Source organism: Macrobrachium nipponense, chromosome 1 (assembly GCF_015104395.2).
Source record: "Macrobrachium nipponense isolate FS-2020 chromosome 1, ASM1510439v2, whole genome shotgun sequence".
In the NCBI taxonomy this organism is placed as follows: domain Eukaryota; kingdom Metazoa; phylum Arthropoda; class Malacostraca; order Decapoda; family Palaemonidae; genus Macrobrachium; species Macrobrachium nipponense.
The window spans coordinates 95,021,844-95,045,056 of NC_087200.1; the positions used below are offsets into that span (position 1 = coordinate 95,021,844).

At 39.4% G+C, this 23,213-nt stretch overlaps 1 protein-coding gene across 6 annotated transcripts in view; it reads right to left on the minus strand.

The window, feature by feature from the left end:
• Positions 1 to 23,213, minus strand: part of LOC135219486 (E3 ubiquitin-protein ligase HERC2-like) — a 294,113-nt gene that overhangs the window by 19,392 nt on the left and 251,508 nt on the right. For 5 of the 6 annotated variants that reach the window (XM_064256287.1, XM_064256289.1, XM_064256290.1 and 2 more), the window contains exons 6-7: positions 22,837 to 22,949; positions 20,914 to 21,258 (exon numbers count right to left, since the gene is read on the minus strand). In XM_064256287.1, coding sequence (XP_064112357.1) covers positions 20,914 to 21,258; positions 22,837 to 22,949 — 458 coding nt within the window. The remainder of the gene's footprint in view (positions 1 to 20,913; positions 21,259 to 22,836; positions 22,950 to 23,213) is intronic. The other variant, XM_064256291.1, reaches the window with a different exon arrangement.

The following is a 23,213-nucleotide window of genomic DNA, read 5'->3' on the forward strand; positions in this document are numbered from 1 at the left end:
GGAAAATTGGACCTTCTGAAACATTTGCCGTGACCTATGCTTGAACTGGGAATAGTGTTGTGTCTGCTAAATTGAGTATTCTTATAAGAATGGGAGATTTCCTCTTTAAAGGATTCTCACTCTTGGCCAGGAATGATGGCCCAGGGAATAACAATAACTGGTTATCAGCAGTTTGTGCAACATATCGTCCCCATCTAAGAGAGCCCAATTCACTAATACGTGTTCCTGATGCTAATGCTACCCAGGAGATTGCTTTCTGAAGCATGGACGTGGTGGTTACATAAGGTCTGTTGAATTGAAAGCTGCATGGGAGATTGACTTTCTTCTACAATGTTTTTCCCATGTCTGATTGACATCTGTGTCCCTGGTCCTTCTGGGTTCAGCAAGGTTCTTTAGGTATCAATATCTACCTCAAAGTCTTTGAACACTTCACCTCTAGGTGAGGATTCCTCTAATTCCTCCTCAGGATGTACCTGGGGGGTAGCGGTGACTGATATTATTGGGTTTTGGCCCGAATATGGAACGTCAGAGAAGGGTTTAAATATATGCTGCCATAGTTTTGCCGGATAGATATAGGGTAATCTTCCCCTTCCTCACCTTTGCTAAACCCTAGGACCCATCAAGACAGTCTAGAGCAAGCAGTTTCATCTTTAAAGCTTGCTGCCAAGTGCACGCTACAAATCTCGCACATATCAGGCGACCAAACAAATTTGTCCTGATCATGACAAGGACTATGTTATGGAGGAATTATGGGAGTTCCATCTGACAACGTCCTTGAGGATTGAGAGAGAGAGAGAGAGAGAGAGAGAGAGAGAGAGAGAGAGAGAGAGAGAGAGAGAGAGAGAGCATATTTGGTGGATGGGTGGTTAGCAATTGAATTGGCTGTTGGTGAGTTCTGGGTTGTCTGCTGGTGCAGCTGTTGTTAGTTGTTAGGATGAGAGTTTTGAGTCAGTCTTTAGACAGAATCAGCGATGATCGGTAGTGTCAGCAGCAGTCTGTGAAGTGTTGAAGGCATTGAAAGTAAGTTGAGTTTTGTGTTTTGTTGATTTGTTGTTTAGTTGTTGTTAAATTAGTATTGTTTGCTTAGAGTTGTTGTGCCTGTGTTGTTGGATTTGTTGTGGTTGTGAGTTCCTGTTTGGTTATATGTATTAGGGCTGTTGCCTTGTATAATAAGGCGCCCTATGAGGTAATGTTAGACTTGCGATAATCTTACGCTAAGTCGGTTGGTTATGCACTTCCATACTCATTGGAGTGTCTTGGGGTTTCAGGATAACTAACGAAGTAAGTATCTTCTTTCATTATGACGACGATGTGTTAAACTCATGATGATCTCTTCTTTCTGATGTGAGGTTCTAGTAGAAAACACAAAGTATAAAAAAGGGATTTTGACGTAAGGAAAAATCTATTTCTGGGCGATTGGCTCGTGTCGCCAGCGAAATATCCTTTAATCTATTATTTCTAGGGTAAATGTACTAACACATACCAGAGAATAATAAATAAAGAAAAAGGTCAGTATAACTGACTCGTCACCCTCTAGAGGGTGTCGGTATGAACACTATGGCGAGTGAGACCACTACCACGAGCCAAATGCCAAAAGAATTCTCCCACTACAAAATCCCCCCAAGAGGAGAGCCGACCACAGAGTGGGCAGCACATAACTACTACTACTCCATCCCATGCTGCCGACTGCTGCGCCTCTGGTGGCCATCCTGAAGTTAGCAGACAATCTTGGCGCTGGATGGGTAGGGCGGGATTTCGCTGGCGACACGAGCCAATCGCCCAGAAATAGATTTTTCCTTACGTCAAAATCCCTTTTCTGGGCTCAGCTCGTGTCGCTGCGCGAAATCGTACCAGAGAAATATGCACAAGATTGTAGAGAAATCAACAAAATTAAAAGAGGTCTCAAATAAAAGATAAAATAAAAATAAAAGAATATAATTGCTAATAAGGATAACTATACACAGTGGTACAAAAATAGAAATATTGCTTAAATTACACTTAATTCTAATAATATTTCTTAACTTAGGGTAATTTTACATATATACAGAGGTAATATGGCAAATATGTACCAAAATGGTATCTGTGTAAAATTTATGTATCAAAATGAACAGAGCAATTAACATAACAAGTTTTTGAACAAACAAACTCAATCATAATCAGATATCAAGAATTGTATATAACTTAATATACAAAACCCGTAACCATTATAATAAGATGTATCCCCTAGATAAAAATTAAGGGGATGACATCCAACATATCAATATTCATTCATCAATTGTGAGTGTCCCTAGCAAAAAAATAGGGACACCCACCCAATTATCAAAAAGCAGCTAAGACACAAGGTGACGTAAATGAACAAGGTAGGAATAGACAAACTGTTGGGTGAAGCAGGTAGAAAGGAGGACTGGATCTTCTACTAAAGATTAGCTAGAGTCAGGGGAAAACTATTTGTTCCCCGCTGCAACTGCTGAAAATTTCAGAGCTTCCAAGGACTTTAAGTAATGACGTTTGAAAACTGTCGGCGATTTCCATCCACCAGTATACTTTTTCAACTCATCGAAGTTCATATGTTGGAAATAGTTAATTGAGGTGGGGCTACTGCCCTGACATCATGGCTTTAGGGAAAGAGTCAGGATGGCTTGTTTAATGAAGTACAGGATTGTTGCCTGATGCCTTTAATAGATAAAGTGCCACCTTTTCTCTCTTAAAGAGAGGACCCGATGAGGATGAGAGGTCCTAGATAGAAAGGCTCGCAGGTTGAAACTGGGCAAAGAGATACATCTTGTGGAAGGGGTAGTACCTTCCATGGTTCCCACCTCATCAAACGGATCTTCATTCTTAGCTATAAAGCTACGTTCCGGAGAAAGTAGCACTTCCCCTGTGGGAAGGAACTGAATATGATCCGGATCTCTGGATAAAGCCGACAGTTCTGAAATTCTAGCTCCTGAGGCCAAGCTAATAAAAGAGAGTTTTTCTTAAGAAGCATTATAAACGAGCATGTGTCATTATTTTGGTTTCTGAAGCCAGTTTTAGAACATCGTTAAGAACCATGATACTGACGTAGGCCTTACAGAAGGTCTAAGTCTAGCACACGCCTTGGGGATAGACGAGAAGTAGGAATCTGTCAAGTCTATGTTGAACCCAAACAAATTGAAAGATCTTTTTCAAGGCTGATTTGTTTGTCGTAATTGTGCTAGCTGCTAATCCTTTTTCAAATAAGGATCTGAAAAAGGATATAGCTGAATTGATTGTCATGATCTTAATATCTGATTCTTTCAGGAAGGTTTGCTAACTTTTTTGACAGCAGCATCATACTGTCTCAAAGTTGAATCTCTTTTATCGATTCCAAGAAGAGAATATTCTGAGGGTCAATGTTCGCATCCCTTTTCGCTGCAAACTTCATGAAATCCATCAAAAGTTTAGGGTTGAGAATCCCTGAGGAAGCGAAACACAGTCTTCGTTTGTACTGACTGGGAGAGCCTGGGATTGGGGATCCGAAGAGGTCGAAGACCCAGTTTCCAGAATGAGAGGGTACCAATTGCTCTTCGGCCAGTCTGGGGCTACTAGAGCCACTTGACCCTTGAATGTCCTGAGTTTGTTCAATACTTTCATGAGAAGATTCACTGGAGGAAAGACATAAATCTTCTCCCAGTTGTTCCAGTCTAGGGCCAGGGCGTCCGTGGGCATAGGCCAGAGGGGTCCAGGTTTGGGGCTACATAACACGAAGTTTGTGGTTCGCTTGGGATGCGAAGAGATCCACCGTAGACCTGGAACTCTCTGAAGAATCCATTGGAACGAACTGTTGTCCAGTGACCATTCCGACTCTAGAGGTACACTGATCGGGATAGAGCATCTGCTATGACGTTTCTCACTCCAGCAATGTGAGTGGAGGAGAGATGCCAACGAACTTGTCGCCAGGGAGAAGATGGCTACCATGACATGATTTAGATGACGTGACTTGGAGCCTCCTCTGTTTATACAATGTACTACCAACTGCTGCTGTCAGGACTAGATGTGGGAGTATTTTGGCGGACGTTAACCTTTTTATTTTTAGTCAAGAACACTGCCATTGCTTCCAGTACGTTATATGGGAACTGACGGAACTGAGGTGACCACGTTCCTTGAACCTTCTTGAAACTGGGAATATCCTCCCCAACCGCTTAATGAAGCGTCTGTGTGGATGGTGATCCTGGGTGGAGGAAACCTGAAGGGGCACCGACACTGACAAGTTCTTGACTTTCGCCCACGGCCGAGTCGATTCTTTTAGAATCAGAGGGACTGAGGACAATTTTGTTTGTCCCTGGACCTGACATTTGCTCGTGAGCGCCAGATTCTGTTAGGTCTTTCAGTTTGGCTTTCATTAGGATGTTCGTCACTGAAGCAAACTGGAGAGAACCCAGGATCCTTTCCTAAGATCTCTTGAAGCCAGTTTGTGACTCAGAAATTGCTTGACTGACTTCGCTATTTCCTTCCTTTTGGGTGATGGAATCGACAGAGTATGGGAGGATAGATTCATTGAATGCCTAGCCACTGAAAGTTTGACTCTGGATTGTGAGTCTTGATTTGGTCCGTTTTATCTTGAAGCCTAGATATTCCAGCAACTGAATCACTTTCAGTGTTGCTTTGTTGCATTCTTCGACGTTGAGGCCCAGATCAACCCAATCGTCGAGATACGCTACTACCATAACCCCTTGCGATCTGAGTTGTTTGAACTACTACTTCCGCCAGCTTCGTAAACACCTGGGTGCTACGTTGAGCCGAAAGGAACTACCTTGAAGGAGAATGTCTGGTCTCCTATCTTGAAACCCAGATACGGACGAAGTGTCTTGCAATAGGGATAGATAGTAAGCGTCTGTAAGATCGATAGAGGTGGTGACGGCCCCACGGGGAGTAAGGTCCGCACCTGCGAGATCGTGAGCATCTTGAACTTGTCGCAGCGAATGGCTAAGTTTAAGCGGGACAAGTCTAAGATTACCCTTCTTTTTTGTGAGCCTTTCTTTGGCACCGCTGAACAAGCGTCCTTGAAACTTTAACCTTTTGACTCTTGCTATAGCTCCTTTCTGAAGGAGATCCTCCGCATACTCCGTCAATTCTTTGGAAGGAAGTTGGCGGAAAGGTCTGGATGGGGGTGGGTTCGTTAACCAGCTCCAACCCAGGCCCTTTGACACAATGCTCTGAGCCCACTTGCTGAAGTTCCACCGGTGGCGAAAGTGAAACAGCCTCCCTCCTACCTGAAAATTCCTCATTGGTTCTGGTAGCCTCCTCGGCCTCCCCTGAAATGTTTTCCCCTATGAAGGGACCTCCCGATCCTCTCCCACGAAAGGATCGCTTACCTCTGCCGCCCTTACTCGAGCGGTCATACTTCTGTGAAGCTTGACCCTCGAAGACCTGGTTGTAGGCTGGAGAGAGGGCGTAAGAGGTGGAGGGCTGAGGCTGAGGGGAGATCACGTAGATCGGCTGCGATGAGCCTTTGAGGTGGAAGGTTGGGCTGTTTGCACCAAGGGAACAGCCGGAACTTGCTGAGAAAAGCGTGGTTGCTTTTTCTGGTAGGGTTGGAAACGTCTAGGTTTCCTCTGAACCTTACCCTTACCGACTTGGTCTGACGTCTCTTGGCCGTAAGACTCCAACGGTCTTTAGGCTCTGGTTCAATCTCGTAGCCTCTGACTGAACCTCCTTCACCATCGCTTCTGGGAAGAGGTCTGCTCCCCAGATGTTTGACGCAAGCAACTTATTCGGCTCGTGCCGAATAGTTGCTTCTTGTAGGACATGCTTCCTACAATTCGTCCTAGCAGTGGCAAACTCAAACATATCTGACTGCACCGTTTGAGTCAACGATTTGGTGATAAGCTTGAAGAGCGGTTCCGACCCATAGGCAACGGTAGCCACTTTGGTCATAGGCCATCGGAATTAATGGACCTGGCTAACCGCGATTTGGCTTCGAATTCTGCCTGAATAAGGCTATCTGGAAGCCTAGGAAGTCTCACCAAACTGCTCCATAGCACAGTCTGGTTTGAGTTTGCCCGCTGAGAAGGTGTTAGGTAAGTCTTCCCACAATTCACGGCTGAAGGAACAAGTAGAGGAGATGTAGGATCTGCTTCCTTCAGTTGAGGCATGGAATCCCCCTTCTGGGCTGCTGAATAGTCGTATTCGCGATCTTTGTCAGGAAAGGAGACGGGGTACTCTCTTCCATCGTAAAGATCGTAAACGGGCTCTTGAAAGGTTGGATTTTTGTATTGGTACAATCCATGTCCTCTAGACACCTGAGCCATTCTCTCTGAGCCTGGTCACGTGAATAGAGGACTGTCTCCTTTGGAACTTTGTCATCCCGAGTCATGGCTGCGGCGGTGAGCCTGGCGTAGCCGATGAACGGAGCTGAAGGTCTTCCGGGTGGAACTCGAAGTCCTCAATCCTCCTCCGAGTTCCACATTCCGGGTGATAGAGATGAAGCCCGTTCTTGGAAGGGTCGTATGAACGCTACTCTCCAAGGGTTGTTCATTGAGAACGGAGAAGAGAGTCATAACGGGGAAGTTGTTGGCTCCACCTGTGGTGAAAGGTGGAGGAGAGGCTACAGGAGCTTGGCTCAGTCCGGCTATAATGTTGTCCTGAGAAGTAATCCTAGCCGACAACGAGAGAAACATTTGTTCCATGATATTTTTCAGGGACCCAACCAGATCGCCCACCTGTTTCCGTAAGAGGGCCAGCATTGGCGTCCAGAGCCGGAGCTGCTGCGGAGGTGGCAAGGGTGGCCCTGAACTGGAACCAGGGGTCGGATAGCGGAACTAACGACTCCGCTGGAGTGTGAGATCTCTCTTTGGAGGATCTACTCCTCGAGGACTTAGAGCCGGACCCAGAAGCTTAGATCTCTCTGCTACCGGGATTCCCAGCCGGAGACTTACGAGAGGATGACGCCGAAAGCCGTCTTTCTTAGACGACGACGACGTTTTCGTTCGGCTAGTGGTACCAGGGACCTGGATGTTTCACCCCGTGGCGGAAGTCGCGCCATGGAGCATGGGACGGCAAACTTCGTGTCCAACAAGGGTTCTTGAAGTGTGGCGGCGCATCCCGGATGCTCACAGTTGGTGGTCTGTAAGTGAAAAGACACTGAGTATCTTAAAGACTATCACTTAAAGGCTAAAGGACAAAAGAACTCCGTTGCATGCCGGAGCTCGGAAAAAATTTGGGCATAACCCCTCCCTGAATCGCCTGAATAGGCTATAACCCCGGATGGGATCCGTGGGACAGAAAGGGAGGGGGGATGTTTAAGGTACTTAAGATAAACTTAAATGTTTAACATAAAAAGATCTTAAACCTAAATCTACCGTACCGGATACTAGTCCAGTGCGTGACGGAGTGTAACTCCGCGAGAAGGAGTGGTTAGAAGGGACCGACTGTATGTTCCGGTGGTCCACCCTGCTGGGTGGACTATCACCTTTCCGTGGATGCCAGGCCTCGGTGGTAAAGGAGCCCTAGTAAGGTGGAAAGGAAGCAGAGGGGCATACAGACTCGGGCTAGCAGCAACCGGAGCGACGGTGGGGGGGTAGCAACGGAGGGGGGGGGAAAGGCCAGTCCCCCCCCACACATTACCATCCGGCCGACCCGGGAAGCCGGAGAGGGTCGAGTCCAGTCTGGGTCTGTCCCGTCCCTCTACTCCCTCCGCCTGGGGGGAGAGAGGGAGGCAGGCTCGGGTATGTGGAGCGAGCATGGGGCAGACCGACCCATCCCCCCCCCACCCCCCCCGACTCTATAGAAGAGCGGGAGAGGAAGGGATGACTGGACAGGCGTCTGGCTGCCTCGTGATCACGTATTGACCACGGGGCGATAATAATCACAACTAAGCCAAGAACATAACCAACTGATCAGAGAGATGCTATCGGGAAGCAACCGAACTGAAGAGCGGTAGTATATAGGCCCAATGGGCCAGACCTAGGCTCAGCAAGCCAGACGCCTAGCTAAACCAATCTAATAATACATATAAGTAAAATGAAATAATAAAATGAAAGAAAGAAAACAATATGTAGTAGGAGAAAAAAATCAGGAGTGTACGACTAACCCGAAGGGAAGTCTACCACTCAAAGCCAGCCGAGGTCCGATACTAAGAGCCGTGGCTGGGGTCTGGATGGAAGTACCTACAGTAGGTAAAAGACATGCATGCATGACACAAAACCGTGTAGGTCGTACCCTAAACAAATCGGATATAATAAAATTAGAGCGTACTTAAGTAAGGGGATGTTTCTGGGTATAGGCGACCAAGACGAACCCACCACGAGGCAGAACCATGCCGCCATGCTTCCGACCTAGAGTTCGTATTTATACCTAAAAAAACGGCAAATACGGGCTCAGGCCGGAAAAAAACCAATTAGCAATAAACACTGAGTACTTAACTTAGCTGCTGCGATGGCTGCACGCTCCATAGTGAATAAATCCAAAGTAAGGGCACACAAAAACACAGAGTAAAAATGGCACGTCTGACCTGGTGCGCTAACTTAAAAGGATGGCCACCAGAGGCGCAGCAGTCGGCAGCATGGGATGGAGTAGTAGTAGTATGTGCTGCCCACTCTGTGGGTCGGCTCTTCTTTCTGATGTGAGGTTCTAGTAGAAAACACAAAGTATAAAAATACATATATTCTTCTAAGATTACATGATGAATATCAGACACGGTGGTACAGGTCTGCCAATGACGATGGCTTGATCGCTTCTGCCAATGATGATGTTCCGACTACCATCTCGGTTACAAGTCATAAAGGAAGCAGACAGTAGCTCGAACATACGAACATACAATTAGATGACATAGTTACTAATCACGTAGGCCGCTTGAGCTATAGGTCACGGTGTTTGTCTCAAGCAGGAAGCTTGGACTAAAGTTTATAAACAAATGAATGACTACAGGTGACGGCATGTTATCTTAGCCTACTTTGTTGTATACGTCATCTTTATCGTCTCTGGTCTGATCACATTCCTGCAAGCAATCTGGTTGACCTCTTTAGTTTTAGTTTTTTATATATATGGAATAACATTCCATATTTTTCATATGTAATCACTTACATAAAAGCTCGGTCAGCTACCAAAACCAACCACTGAATATTACTCAAGCTTGACTTGCATTTGACTTATAGGAGTGTGATACAGACACTATGTGAATATATATAGATACGGTATATAGAAAATATTTATAAGTAAAAAAAAATTTGTGGTGTACACAAATACAGATTCAAGTAATAAGATATAAAACATAATATGCATATGATGGTATTCGTAAATAATAGTGATCACGTGATATATATACTGATACAGTTTTTCACTTAATCTCTTTAAGATACACATGCTACAGAAAATATTATGTACTTTGATAATTGCATAGAATAAAGATTAACATGATAAAAATCATATTTTAACTGATAAAAATTTCATATATGAATTGATAATAATTATTAATGTTTATGCTGATTGATTCGTTGATTTTTATGCTAACTGTTAAACAGATTGATTATAGGCTACCTGATTTATTTATACATATGTATATGGATTCATATAATTATGATTAATATATGTGCACTTTAAATAGATTCCTAGTGCGTACACGCAAAGATATATTTCGACTCTGTTATTTATGATCATTTATATATAGATTCCTAGTGCGTACACGCAAAGATATATTTCGACTCTGTTTATTTGATGCTTTTATATATATGATACATGATACTTTATATATAGGATACATGACCGAGGTTATACTACTACACATTTAACTAGCGTTCAAACAACTTTTCATCCATTACACAGTTCCAGACAACCACCTATAGCCAAATGAAATGGCCAATTCCAAATGGTTAAAACAAGGGGAAATTTGCCTGGCAGGGTCCAACGTTCTATTTTGGCCTCATACTTGTTCTCTGCATCCTAAGCCACACGAATACGTTCGCGATGAATAAAATCATCCCCAGCACGAGTCCTTCGCCAGCAACGTAGAGCTGAATATCCTTCTGGTCGTAATTGTCGGAAGTATGTCCCTTTTGTAGTCGATTTCCGACAGCCGCCGGAGCATTCCGCATTAAAACGAGATTAACGACGGGATACGGGTGTCAGTCGAAGAAGTCCATGAAATAAGCTTGTTCACTTATGATGGTGCTTATTTCTTTCACATTGTAGGTGGTTGTTACTTGACTGCAGTCGTCCGCAGCGACGAACGATTTTTTGAAGTTGCGATGTGAAACTCTCGTACTGCAGGATACTGTAACCAGGTTTCATTAACCCTCTTACGCCGGAGCGGTAAATAAAAAATTGTCTCCCGTGTGCCAGAGGGGTTTCGGAGTGAGCGCGGAAGCGGAAAAAATATTTTTTTCAAAAAATCACAGCGCGCTTAGTTTTCAAGATTAAGAGTTCATTTTTGGCTCCTTTTTTTGTCATTGCCTGAAGTTTAGTATGCAACCATCAGAAATGAAAAATATTATCATTATCATATATAAATAATGCGATATATGATAGCGCAAAAACAAAATTTCATATATAATTGTATTCAAATCGCGCTGTGCGCAAAACGGTTAAAGGTAACAAGTTACTTTTTTTTGTTGTAATTTACACTAAATTGCGATCATTTTGGTAAATAACACATTGTAAAACGATAAAAGCAACACAGAGAAAATATTATCACAAAATAATGCGTGAATTCGTAACGCACGGACGTAAACAAATATTTTTTCAAAAATTCACCATAAATCTAAATATTGTCCTAGAGACTTCCAATTCTTTCAAATGAAGACAAATGATTGAATATTACTATACTGTAAGAGTATTAGCTTACAATTGCAGTTTTCGACCATATCTGACGAGTTAAAGTTGACCGAATGTCGAATTTTTATATATATATATTTTTTATATGCAATTATTTCGGAAATAAGAAAAGCTACAACCTTCAAATATTTTTCGTTTTATTCTACATGAAATTGCGCACATTTTCATATATAAAACTCTATGAAATGCCTAATATGAAACGGAGCAAATATTCCGAGAATGGGACGTACGCATTTCGGAGATCTGTGGCGGAGAATCCGCACGCGAGGAGGGAGGAAAGATTTTTTTTTTAAATTCACCATAAATCTAAATATTTTGCTAGAGACTTCGAATTTGTTTCAAGATGAAGATAAATGACTGAATATTACTAGACTGTAAGAGTTTTAGCTTACAATTGCTTTTTTCGACCATTTCGGTAGAGTCAAAGTTGACCGAACATGGTTTTTTTTCTATTTATCGTGATTTATATGGAAATATTTCAAAAATGAGAAAAGCTACAACCTTCAATTTTTTATGTTGTATTCTACATGAAATTGCGCACATTTACATATATAAAACTTTATGTAACGGCTAATTTAAAATGGTGCAAACATTACCACAATCGCACGTATGATTTTTTCGGAAGAGTTACCGCGCGGACGTAAAGAAAATGTCATTTTTTTCATAAATTCACCATAAATCGAAATATTGTGCTAGAGACTTCCAATTTGTTGCAAAATGAAGGTAAATGCTTGAATATTACTAGAATATAAGTGTTTTAGCTTACAATTGCGTTTTTTGACCATTTCGGTAGAGTCAAAGTTGACCGAAGGTTGAAATTTTGGCAATTATCGTTATTTATATGAAAATATCTCAAAACTGATAAAAGCTACAACCATGGGTTGTTTTTAGTTGTATTGTGCATGAAATTGCGCACATTTCCATATATAAAACTTTATGTAACGGCTAATTTTAAAATGGTGCAAACATTACCACAATCGCATGCATGATTTTTTTCGGAAGAGTTACCGCGCGGACGTAAGGAAAAAGTTTTTTCATAAATTCACCATGAATCAAAATATTGTGCTAGAGACTTCCAATTAGTTGCAAAATGAAGGTAAATAATTGAATATTACTAAAATATAAGAGTTTTAGCTTACAATTGCGTTTTTTTACCATTTCGGTAGAGTCAAAGTTGACCGAAGGTTGAAATTTTGGCACTTATCGTTATTTATATGAAAATATCTCAAAACTTATAAAAGCTACGGTCATGAGTATTTTTTTGTTGTATTTTAAATAAAAATGCGCACATTTTCATATATATAATACTCCATGTAACAGCTAATTTAAAATGGTACAAAAATTTTGTCAAAGTGACGAAATAATTTCCGAGATGTGTCATAGATACTTTTTAGTGCGGCAAGAAAGAAATTCGCGCCTGCGTAATGATTGTAAACAAAACAACACCTTGATCCGTGAACTCCCAGCATCCCCCAAGTCGCGTGATTCAAGAGTTTTCGGCTGGTAGGCCTAAAAGTATTTTTCCCCGAATTTTAAAAAAAACTTTTGTATGTCGACGTAAAATACGTCCAGTCGGCACCCGAGAGACAAAAAATGTAGACGTAAACTACGTCCAGTCGGCGTTTAAGGGTTAATCATCTTTAAGATATACTATCTTAGGTTACAGGCTACCGATAATAGCCATTCCAAGTCTAAAATTACTTGTCCTAAATCGACTAGGCTACTAGCTTATGTAGGCTACTGCCTAGGAAATTGTAGAAACCGTTATCTGAAAAGATTAACTAAATTAATAATACAATATGGAGTAGTTCTTTAGGCAAAAAACTTCCCCCCCAAAAAAATTATTTAAAAACACTTCGCTTCCATAAAGGCTAGCCTGGAACATGTATCACGCTGATCACATGCTCTAAACAGCATGGGACGAGCAAACAAAACATCACTTTCCATACTCTCAATAAAATTTTTTTGTTCCACAGTTTTTAACCTAACTGTTTTAACTAAATCTTAAAAATAAGCACTCAACTTTCAGCTTTTGGCAATTCCATGATTTCTAGAGCCTGATCTTGAAGAAAAACTGTCAAAATAGAGGAGCACTGGCTGAATAGACTTACGTCTGTGTTGACCAGAGGAGTAATGGATCTTGGTCGTCTAACCGGCCCGAGCATAAAACAAGATGGCCGATCCGCATGCGCAATAGTCACTTCTACAGGTTTTGACGTAGGAAACTGGGTCCAGCCTCACTGAAGACAAGATAAAATGCCTTCTTCTTGTCTTTGAGTCCGTTATATTCTATCACTTGTTATAGTGTTTATCATTATGACATAATACCCAGCTAGAAGACCAGGCTAAAAGATATTTCTATATTAGTCTGATCACCATGGACGCTGGCACACACCATGGAGGGTAAAACCTTTGAGGATGAAACAGTGACTACACTATCAAAAGTAGGCTTTTTCTATTTAAAACAATCTACTCAATATCATAAAAACAAAAGAACTCGACATAAAACACTAATTCTCACGAAATTTCAGATTTAAATGTGTTTGCAAATGCAGTCCCTAAAGTCAACATATATACATCATTCCAATGAGCCTATCTACAGCTCTGAACACTTGTTCTACCAGATTAAAAATAAAACTTAGCACCTTGCATTTCATAATAAAAGCATTTTGACATAATACATTAAGATTTTGGATGTTACACACGTCTTCACACCAAATACTCATCCTTTTTCAGGAATTTTAATTTTTAATAAAAACCCATTACTTATACCATCCTGAAGTCCAATTTTGCTGCCTGTAAAATCCCAGACACATCAGTGCCCTGAAGAAAAGGAAGACCCACTGTAGGTGGATGTAATGGACATGCACTCTTGGATTCTCTGGTCCTAGGCACCCAATTGCCTTGGTTCTTTTGTAATCTAGCTAACTTGGTGTGAGAACTAGGCTGAATGTTATATGAAACTTTAGATCTAAATTTTGTGCACTATACCTAGCTATGGTAAAAATTTCACAATGTTTAGGATTTTTCTGATTTACAGCTTACTACATGTATCAGCTAAGTCACTTAACTACACAACTGACACAAAACACTCCAAATCTTAAAAAAATGTCCTAGGGGGTTTCTCTTCACTATCAATTTTCTTTAATACTGGTTGAAAGTGATGAAGATTCTGACATAATTTCCTAAATCCTTAAGAGCCAGGCTAAAAAAATACGTATGCAGCATCCCAGACTGGGGAAACTTTGAGGTTGGCCAATTTTAGAAAGAAACATCAATGGAAAGAGGAAGATATACAAATGCATATGGAGCAAGAAACAAAATATGGAAAATTTTCTAAGACAATTTGTATTTTTCATAGCTACAAACCTTCGGTCTTAACAATAGGATAAGCAAAGAATCTTGTGAGATCTGGCAACACGTGCGTATGATGAAGAATGGTCAAGGACTGTGATGGTAATTGCTTCCTAGCGAAGAAAGATAAAGGAAAGGAGGACGCATTTTCGATAAGTTCGGCAGTAAGGAGGCTTTCACGCCCGTGTTGGAGGCGCCTGTTCGAGAATCGGCAGGAGTGTTGTGGAACTCATCGGGACGTGAGAAATGCCGTGATTTCTGATGCAATACCTCGTCTAGATTCATCTAAGAACTTTCGGAAATCTCGCGAGTCTGTGACGCTCGCCGTAGGCTCCGCCCCCTGAGTGCCGTATAAATACGACGAACGAACTTTGGAGAGCAGAGATCGTAAAAGAGAGACTCCAGTTAGTCACAGAGAGATATCCTCATTAAGAGCCACAGATCAGATTATCAGTGAGAGATCAGCAGCAGCAGAGATCATCCGTGAGATACGAGAAAAAGGAACCAACGAAGCATCAGAAGAGTTCTTCGAGAGTTGGTTGGATATTGGTCTAGTCGTCTTCAGGAGTGGACAAATTATTCCGTGTTATCGCGACATCGAGCAGACTTCAGAGAAGGAAAGGTCCTGCTACAGGTTTTGGGGAGTTCCTGCCTTTCAAGTAGACTAGTTTCTGCAATACGGAGTCAAGAGGACGTCTGCAATCACCGTTTTCCTCTTGAGAAGCCATCCCTTCGAATCGCCAAATTGACTAGCAAGTATTTGAATTGCCTCACTGTTCCCCCAGTTCATGCGGTGTAAGATTCTATCTTTTTATGTAAATAGGAGATACCATTCTGCATTTACATTTGTTAGTGAGCTTGTAAATAAACCTTTGTTGTGTTAGTGTTTCTTTCTATATTCGTATCCCCCAGTGTCAACTGTTGGAGTTGAAATATTTTTTTTTATTATTTCATATCGAACCTGAACCAGACCTCTCTCAGAGGCCATAACATTGTGTCGACCCTTGCCAGGATGTTTCGACACCGTAACAAGGACCACGCATACCTTTCACAAGAAGTTAAAAAAAAAGACTACTATTTTTACAACTCCTTGTGGGGCCCCCTGTATAAGACAATCGTAAACTTTACCAAGTTATACATGTCTTTTTTAATAATTAATCTTATTTTATTTTGTATAATTATAATTGCAGCTCACACATCAAAACAGATAAGAACTAAAATCAGTAACAAATTCTGAATACTTATATTTGTTGTAAAATATTTACGTCAATTTACCAAGATCAAAGTACATATAGTAACTTTTTTGGATTATACATGTCTTTTTCTAAAATTTCTTTGCAAAATTACAATTATAACTGCATACTATCATATAAGATAAGAAATAAAACCGACAGCAACCCCTGGGTATGTTTATGGGCAAATAAATAAAAAGGCTTCATGGGAGGAAGAGAAACACATGCCCCCTTAAAGTCAAAATCACATCTATCCCCTGAACTACCTACAATTGTGATCTGAGCCAGTCTCAAAGTTGCCATTAGTGAACATATGGGCAACAGAAGTAATGGAACCTCTTTCCTGCCAAATTCCTCTAAATCGATGGTGTGTAACATTGATATTCACCAAAGGGTATCCTGTCCATTAAGGCTAATTGATTTGTTTCCAAAGCTTGACAGTCATTGTTGGCTGAAGTCAGAATGTAAACAGTACTTAACTGTTAGTGCTGACCTGTACTCTCTGAATACAAGGAGTGGGTTATATGGGTTATTCATCAAAGCAAGCCCTAAAAAAGAATGAGCTTAACCTTCCGAACATTGCAACCTTTGGAAAACAAAGATTGTTCATTTGTTTGTGACTTCTACATGTCAAAATAAGGCTGATGACAAGATCTTGCTAAAAGAAGAAAGAGTTAGCTTTGAAACCAAATGCTGTAACTAGAACTACTTGGGCATATCTTACTTTACCAGATGATACCAAAAATCTTAACTAAGTGAAAGGAAAGTCATATCCTTGCCACTTATTTCCTGGTCTGGCCTGGAAAAGGAAGTAGCTATCTGAGTACTATGAACATACACACATGTAACACTGACTAGGAAAAAAAATAACCTGCTAATTCTCACCATGGGCTGCAATAAAATGGATGATAAAAGGAGTTATGGTTTGGCCTAAGATATCTTGGATTCTTGTCTTCTTCTTTCCAATTAAATAATTGGTAAAATCTCTAGAGCTGCATCTCTCTTCCCAATCACAATGTTTGCCAGAAAGCAAAAGTATTGGGAGTAGAGATAAGACAGAATTACATGTCCATGGAAGCCACCTATCATTTGCTTAAACATGTTCTCCAATCCCTTGAGGACCTTCATTAACAAAGTGCTGGTTATAACCCCTATGTTCCTTTGTTCAGGTATCTGGCCTATGCATGCATTGTGAAAGTCGATTTAGTTTATATGCATTTTAACATCTTGACTCTGTTAGAGGACAGCATTGGTTATCAATGAACCTATTCTAGGTAAATATTATAGTCAGAGACTCCCTCAGAAATACAATCAGTGTTGTCCTACTTAAAGTCAAATAGAGAAGAGAATATGAAAATATCATACTTCCCAGGACAGGTCATTGGCACCACAGGATTGAACTCATGCTTGGAAGAAACATAAGACATCCCAAAAAATTTCATCAGCTCCAAGTCTGAGAGACAAGGAGGCTAGACTGACAGACCACAGACATGCTAAACACAAAGGATAGTTACTAACTACTGATAGGTAAAGTGCACATAAGCATGAACATGAAAAAAAGTAATTTGTATTTTTCATAGCTAACAAACCTGAGGTCTTAACATTAGGATAAATCTTCTGGTGCCAGCAGGAAACTGGCTAAAAACAATAAAAAATTGTAAATTCAAGGAATCTGCGGCTTCTGGCATCTGATACATAGTTGAGGTAGAAGCAAGTCAGAGACTAAGCTCGAACCTTGTGACGCATTTAGTCTTTCTACCAACACAGGATAAGACATAAGAGGGGTGGCTAGAGGTGGGCAGTCAATGTCAAGACCTCAGGTTTGTTACCTACGAAAAATACAAATAAAATTAAAAATTTGTCAGTTTTTCATACACAGAACAAACCTTCGGTCTTAACATTACGATAGACTCGCAATTGGAGAGAGGTATAAGAATCCTGAACCGACAGGAGGTTCATCACATTTTATCATTCTTCTTAGAAATAAGGATTCTATAGAAGAGGGCCTAAGCCTTTGAAATATTAGATATGTGGATATTTAACACCCACTCCACTGGGCTTACGTACAATGTAACATGTCCAGATTTACTGCATATACGTATAGAAGTCAAAGAGAACTATATCACTCCAATTCCCATAGAGAGGAGTTGAAGCTACTCAGAAGCAGATTTGTATGTCGTAAAAAGTTCTGTAACAATATGACTGCTACACTCACCTTCATCAAGCCAGTTCCAGCGTATGATATGTTTATTCTTCAAACCGCCCATTGTATTGAAGAAAAGGGAAAGATAAGAGACCAGTCATCTAACTAATTCCCTCCTCCACACTATCTTCTTAGGCAAGATACAAACTGTCCCACTTGTTGAGCAGTCACCACCTGACCCAAGGAAAAAGTGTCCAACGACCTGTGAGCAATAACCATCAGGTAGAAGAAAATGAAAGGGGTCTGAAGAAGCCAGGAACCAACATTCAAAATTCTATGAACAGACAAGTTCTTAAATGCCACGGAGGAACTTATTCCTCTGATATCATGTGTTTCTGCATGCACAAATTGGTGACAGGACTTGATGATGAGTAGTAGGCTTGCCTAATCGCCTCACGTAGCTAAACTTTCTTGGCCTGGCTTGTCCTAACAAAATGTCTAAGGCACCTAAACTCTATGTGACATGTCATTTTAGGTAACAACCCAGTGCTTTGATGGAGCAAAGTAGTAACTCTTGAAGGTCACTGGTAACAAACTGCATAATGAGGAAAATCTTTCATTGTGACTCAAGCGAATTTTGGTGCTAACCACATATTCTGGGACAAATTCGAAAGAAACTGACCCCTAACCCCTTGTGTTTTTACATAATTCTCTCCAACTCTTTCTAAGATGCCAAGGTCAGAAGGAAAACTTTTCAAAGACAGTTTCCTGTGAGATGATTGACACAGGCTCTAATGAAGCTCGAGTGAGACTACAGTGTTCCCCCCATATTCGCGGGAGATGTGTACCAGACACCCCCGTGAATAGTTAAAACCCGCGAATAATTAAAACCACCACTAAAAATGCTTATAACTGCCTATCTTGAAAGTTCAGATACCAAATGTATACCTTTAATAACATCCTACTTCAAATATACCTAAAATTACTAACCTATTACTGTATTAATCTTTGAGGTTAGATTATTAATATAATTTCAAAGTATCTTAAACATTTTACCATTAAAAATATATACCTACAGCAAATAACAGAGAGAGAGACCAATGAATGGCAACATCACATATCTGACCTCAAGAGTGAAATTATGAATTGTTTCTGAGACAGAGAGAATAATAATGGAGAGAGAGAGAGAGAGACTCCGACTCCTTCCTCCCCTCCGCCAATTCGTATATCAAACTGTCATATACTCCCCCGCCCACCTTCCTCCAAGTGGATAAAAGGACTGGGAATCGCTATTTTTAATTAATCTTATTAATATTTGAAAATTAGTTATAAGGTAAATCATTTATTTACAATACAAAACAAATAAACATACGTAAGAGAGAGAGAGAGAGAGAATGTTATTGTTACTGTTTAATCTCATTAAACTTAATATTATTTGTAAACTAATACTGTATATTATTATTTTACCATAAAATGTAGTAATGTCCTTAAAGATATACTTATACATACACTTCCAGCCCAAACAGAGGGCGAGATTTGCCACTAAGACATACTAGTATCTCGTGTGGAGAGAGAGAGAGAGGGGGGGGGGGGGTATCCTTATTTAAAAGAGTGAAATGGATAGATTATTGTACTTCTTTAAAATACTATCACATATGAATTTTGAAATTACGTAGTTATATCACTATTATTATTATGTGAAAATATTAATAAACATACAAATGTACAATAGAAATTCTCTCATCTCAGTAAGAGAGAGAGAGAGAGAGAGAGAGAGAGAGAGAGAGAGAGAGAGAGAGAGAGAGAGAGAGAGAGAATCTCCATGATCCTTTGATAGCAACTCTCCCCTTCCTGTTTTGACATTTGTTGGACCCCAGCCAACTCTGCCTGGCTACCTGGAGTTCAAAGACGCGGGGTAAAATGCATTTTCTTTCATTCTTACATAATTCTTTTTATTTATAAACTTAAATCTTGCTAATTCGCTTTAGTATTTTCTTTAATGAATTTATGTTATTGCTGTTTACATTAATATTGATATTTGAAAATTAGTAAATCATCATCCAAAAAAATACATCTCTGTAAGAGAGAGAGAGAGAGAGAGAGAGAGAGAGAGAGATTGAGGAAAGATTATCGTAGTATTTGTAAAATACTTTCACATATGATTTTTGTAATTACAGTTATTATTATTATTATTATTATTATTATTATTATATTATTATTATTATTATTATTATTATGAAAATATTGATAAAACATATTATACATACTACGTGTACCATAAAAATCTCTCATCTCAGTAAGAGAGAGAGAGAGAGAGAGAGAGAGAGAGAGAGAGAGAGAGAGAGAGAGAGAGAGAGAGAGAGAGAGAGACCTGGAGTTCAAAAGAACTAAAATCTGACTAATTCACTGTAGTATTTTCTTTATTGAAGTGATTGCTCTTTACATTAATATTAATATTTGAAAATTAGTAAATCATTTATCACACAAAAACCATACATCTCTGTAAGAGAGAGAGAGAGAGAGAATTATTAGTTATTATGTGATATCATTTAATCTTATTAAACTTACTAATACAGTATTGATCAATATTAATATTTTAAAATTAGTAAATCATTTTTATATCATAAAAATGTATTTAGGCATGAAAATAACATCAAAATACACTAATTAGTGATTATTTATCGTCGGAAAATCCAGCGAATAGGCGAATTCTCCGCAAATAATGGGTAGGTAAGGTCCAGAGAAAAATCCACGAATCAGTGAGTCCGCGAATCCGGAGAACACGAATACGGGGGGCCCACTGTACTCGGCACCAGAGTCAGGTCCCATGTAGGAGGTTTGAGTGAACAAGACTGCTAAAAGTTCTTGAACAACAGAGAATTCCAAGGATGAAGTGTTGTCCACATCTTTCAGATGAAGAACTAATCATAAGGCAGCCCTGTAACTCTTGACAGCAGAAACATAAAGAAGTTTCTTTGTTCTGAGAAAGATCAAGCAGATCATTATCTACTGAACAGAAAATATGAGTGGAGAGAAATCCCATTGACTACACAAATCACAGCAGATGGCTCATGTCCTTGTACACAGCTGATCAAGATTTACTGTCTCTCAAGTACATATTCTTTTATAAAGTAAGAAATTGTGATTCATTACTATACACTACTATAATACAAATCACTGGATTCACTAAATCCTAACATGCCAAATGAGCATCTAACTATTTTTTAATGCATAAAATTTCAACAGTTTTTTATAACAATAACCACCACAGAAACTTTCAGCTTAAAAATTTTAAACAACACTGCATTCTTAATCATTAAAAAGCATATGACTCAACTAAAAATGGAGGAATACATTAGTATGTAACAGGCTTCTATTTTGGACTCTTAAGCTTACCTAATAGAAACAATGTATGCTGATCTCCACATGCAATATCAGTTAAACTATAGCTCTCTACCCAAAAGTTCAAGAGCTTAGGAGATGCCTGAACATTCAAAACATCTTTTGATCTTTCAGGATTGATTCTCTTGTCCTTTTCAACTCCTATTTCAACTCCTGTGGCCTTGGATAACGTTCCATCCACAGAGCATGAAGTGACCTCCTGACAAACTGGTTCAGGACACTGGCAATGGTGATCCAAAGAAATATATAGGGATCTTTTCTCTTTAGTTTTGAAAGGATATCCAAGTTGGCCACTTTCATTCCAACCCCACACATAAACATCTCCAGAATCACTCAAAGCTGAAAGAAGTAGAGAGAATATACATGCTGAAAGCAAACTGCCATAAAACAACATATTTATAATAGATTGCCTAAGCCATTAAAAAAACCATTGATGTGAAAGGATAATTTACTTCAAAATGCATACTTATTTATGTCATTGGCTTTACATGGCTCTCATCATATGACTTTGTACAAACAACTGCCTTACATAGCTTTACACTTAGGTTCAATGCAAGTAACCAGTTACATATTTGCTACCTATAATCACTGTATAGGCAGCACACTTAACATAAAACAGACTGCCTTGGTCACAAGTATGTAGCCAAAAAGCATACTATGTATTAAAAATCATAACAATAAGTTATATCCATAAGACAGTACTAATGCATTATAATATTCAGAGATACTACCATAACCTTGACTTAAAAGTATTATCTCACAAGTGTTATTACATGTGCTAACTAGTACCTATAATCACTGTATATACAGCACACTTAACATAAAACAGACTGACTTGGTCACTAGCAGGAATCATAACAATGGATAATGTCCATATGAAAGTAGTAATGTATTAAAATATTTATAATTACTACCATAACTTAGCTTTAAAAATATTTTTTTCAAATGTTACATCACTCAATCAAGAAAAAGCTAACTTTATACTATAAATCCTATTTCTGAGGTATATTATGAGTCTGTTTACCAGGTCTACTCGTAAGCCGCAGGTAAAAACTATGCTACATTAGAAGGTACCATAAAGGAAAAATTGTGGCCAATTTTTTATATAAACCAGGTATGTAAATTTGAATTTGTTTGCCAAAGCTCGTTAGTATTAAAACATAAAATTTGGTAATCACAAAGGAAAAAAGCAACCATCACTAACGATGGAGTAATATGTTAAAATTAGATTCACAAAAGAATGTTCAGTCATCTTGAACTAAGTTCCCTAATGTTAAGGACATGGTAAATGGGGAACTTAGTCAATAAAACCACTTAATTTGTTAATTATGCACTACAAATGACAAAACTGGCTTCTACTAAATGCCAAGGTTTGAAAGCCAAGCACAATTGGGAACAACCATCATGGTTACCTATCATAAACGAGAAGTTAGGCTACCACCTTTCATGATGTAAGTAGCTTAATATATCTTCTAAAGTTAAAAGGTCAAAAACTTATGATTCTCAAAAACTAAAATGTCTAATATTATTAATGCCTTACTGTTAATTAATACTGTTAAATATTGCTTATTAGCTGCAAAAAAGGGATAACACTGTTGTCACATAAGTGTGTAAGCAATAATGAATGAACCAAGGCAGTTGTTGTAGACAAAGAGATAGAGCCCTCTTGTCTTGAGTCCATTATATTCCATCATCGTGCCAACATGCACCATTCTGGCTGAGAACAACTAAAAGATAATTCTTTGATTGGTTGGTCTGTCTTATGGAGACCTAGGGGAACCATGAGATTACCTCCTTTAAAGATGAACAGTGGTTATGCTATAAAAAAAATATAACTATAAAATGAATATTTAGAACAATCACCAGATGCTAGTAGAAAAACAAATCATGTTTAAATAATAAAATTTTTTAATATACCTGTAGAATGCCAGCCTCCACAAGATATAGATTTGATGAACAGGCCATGAAGGTTTTCTACTTGCAAAGGAACATCAGAAAAATGTAACACTCCAGTTCCTAACTGACCACGCCTGAAAGAAAAGACAGCAGTATATAGGTAAACACTTTTCAGTACAGAACTCTTCTGGTTATTCCTACAATATAACAAAAATATCTAATGCTCCCATGTTCTTACATATATAACAGTTGCAAATGCAACATATACTCATTATGATAAATCTCAATAAAATAAGCTCTAGCACAAAGTTAATGATACTGCATCATCAAAATCCATAACATCATCAGTAAGCCCGATTTTTATTGTTAAGAATTTGTTGACATCAACAAGTATAAGG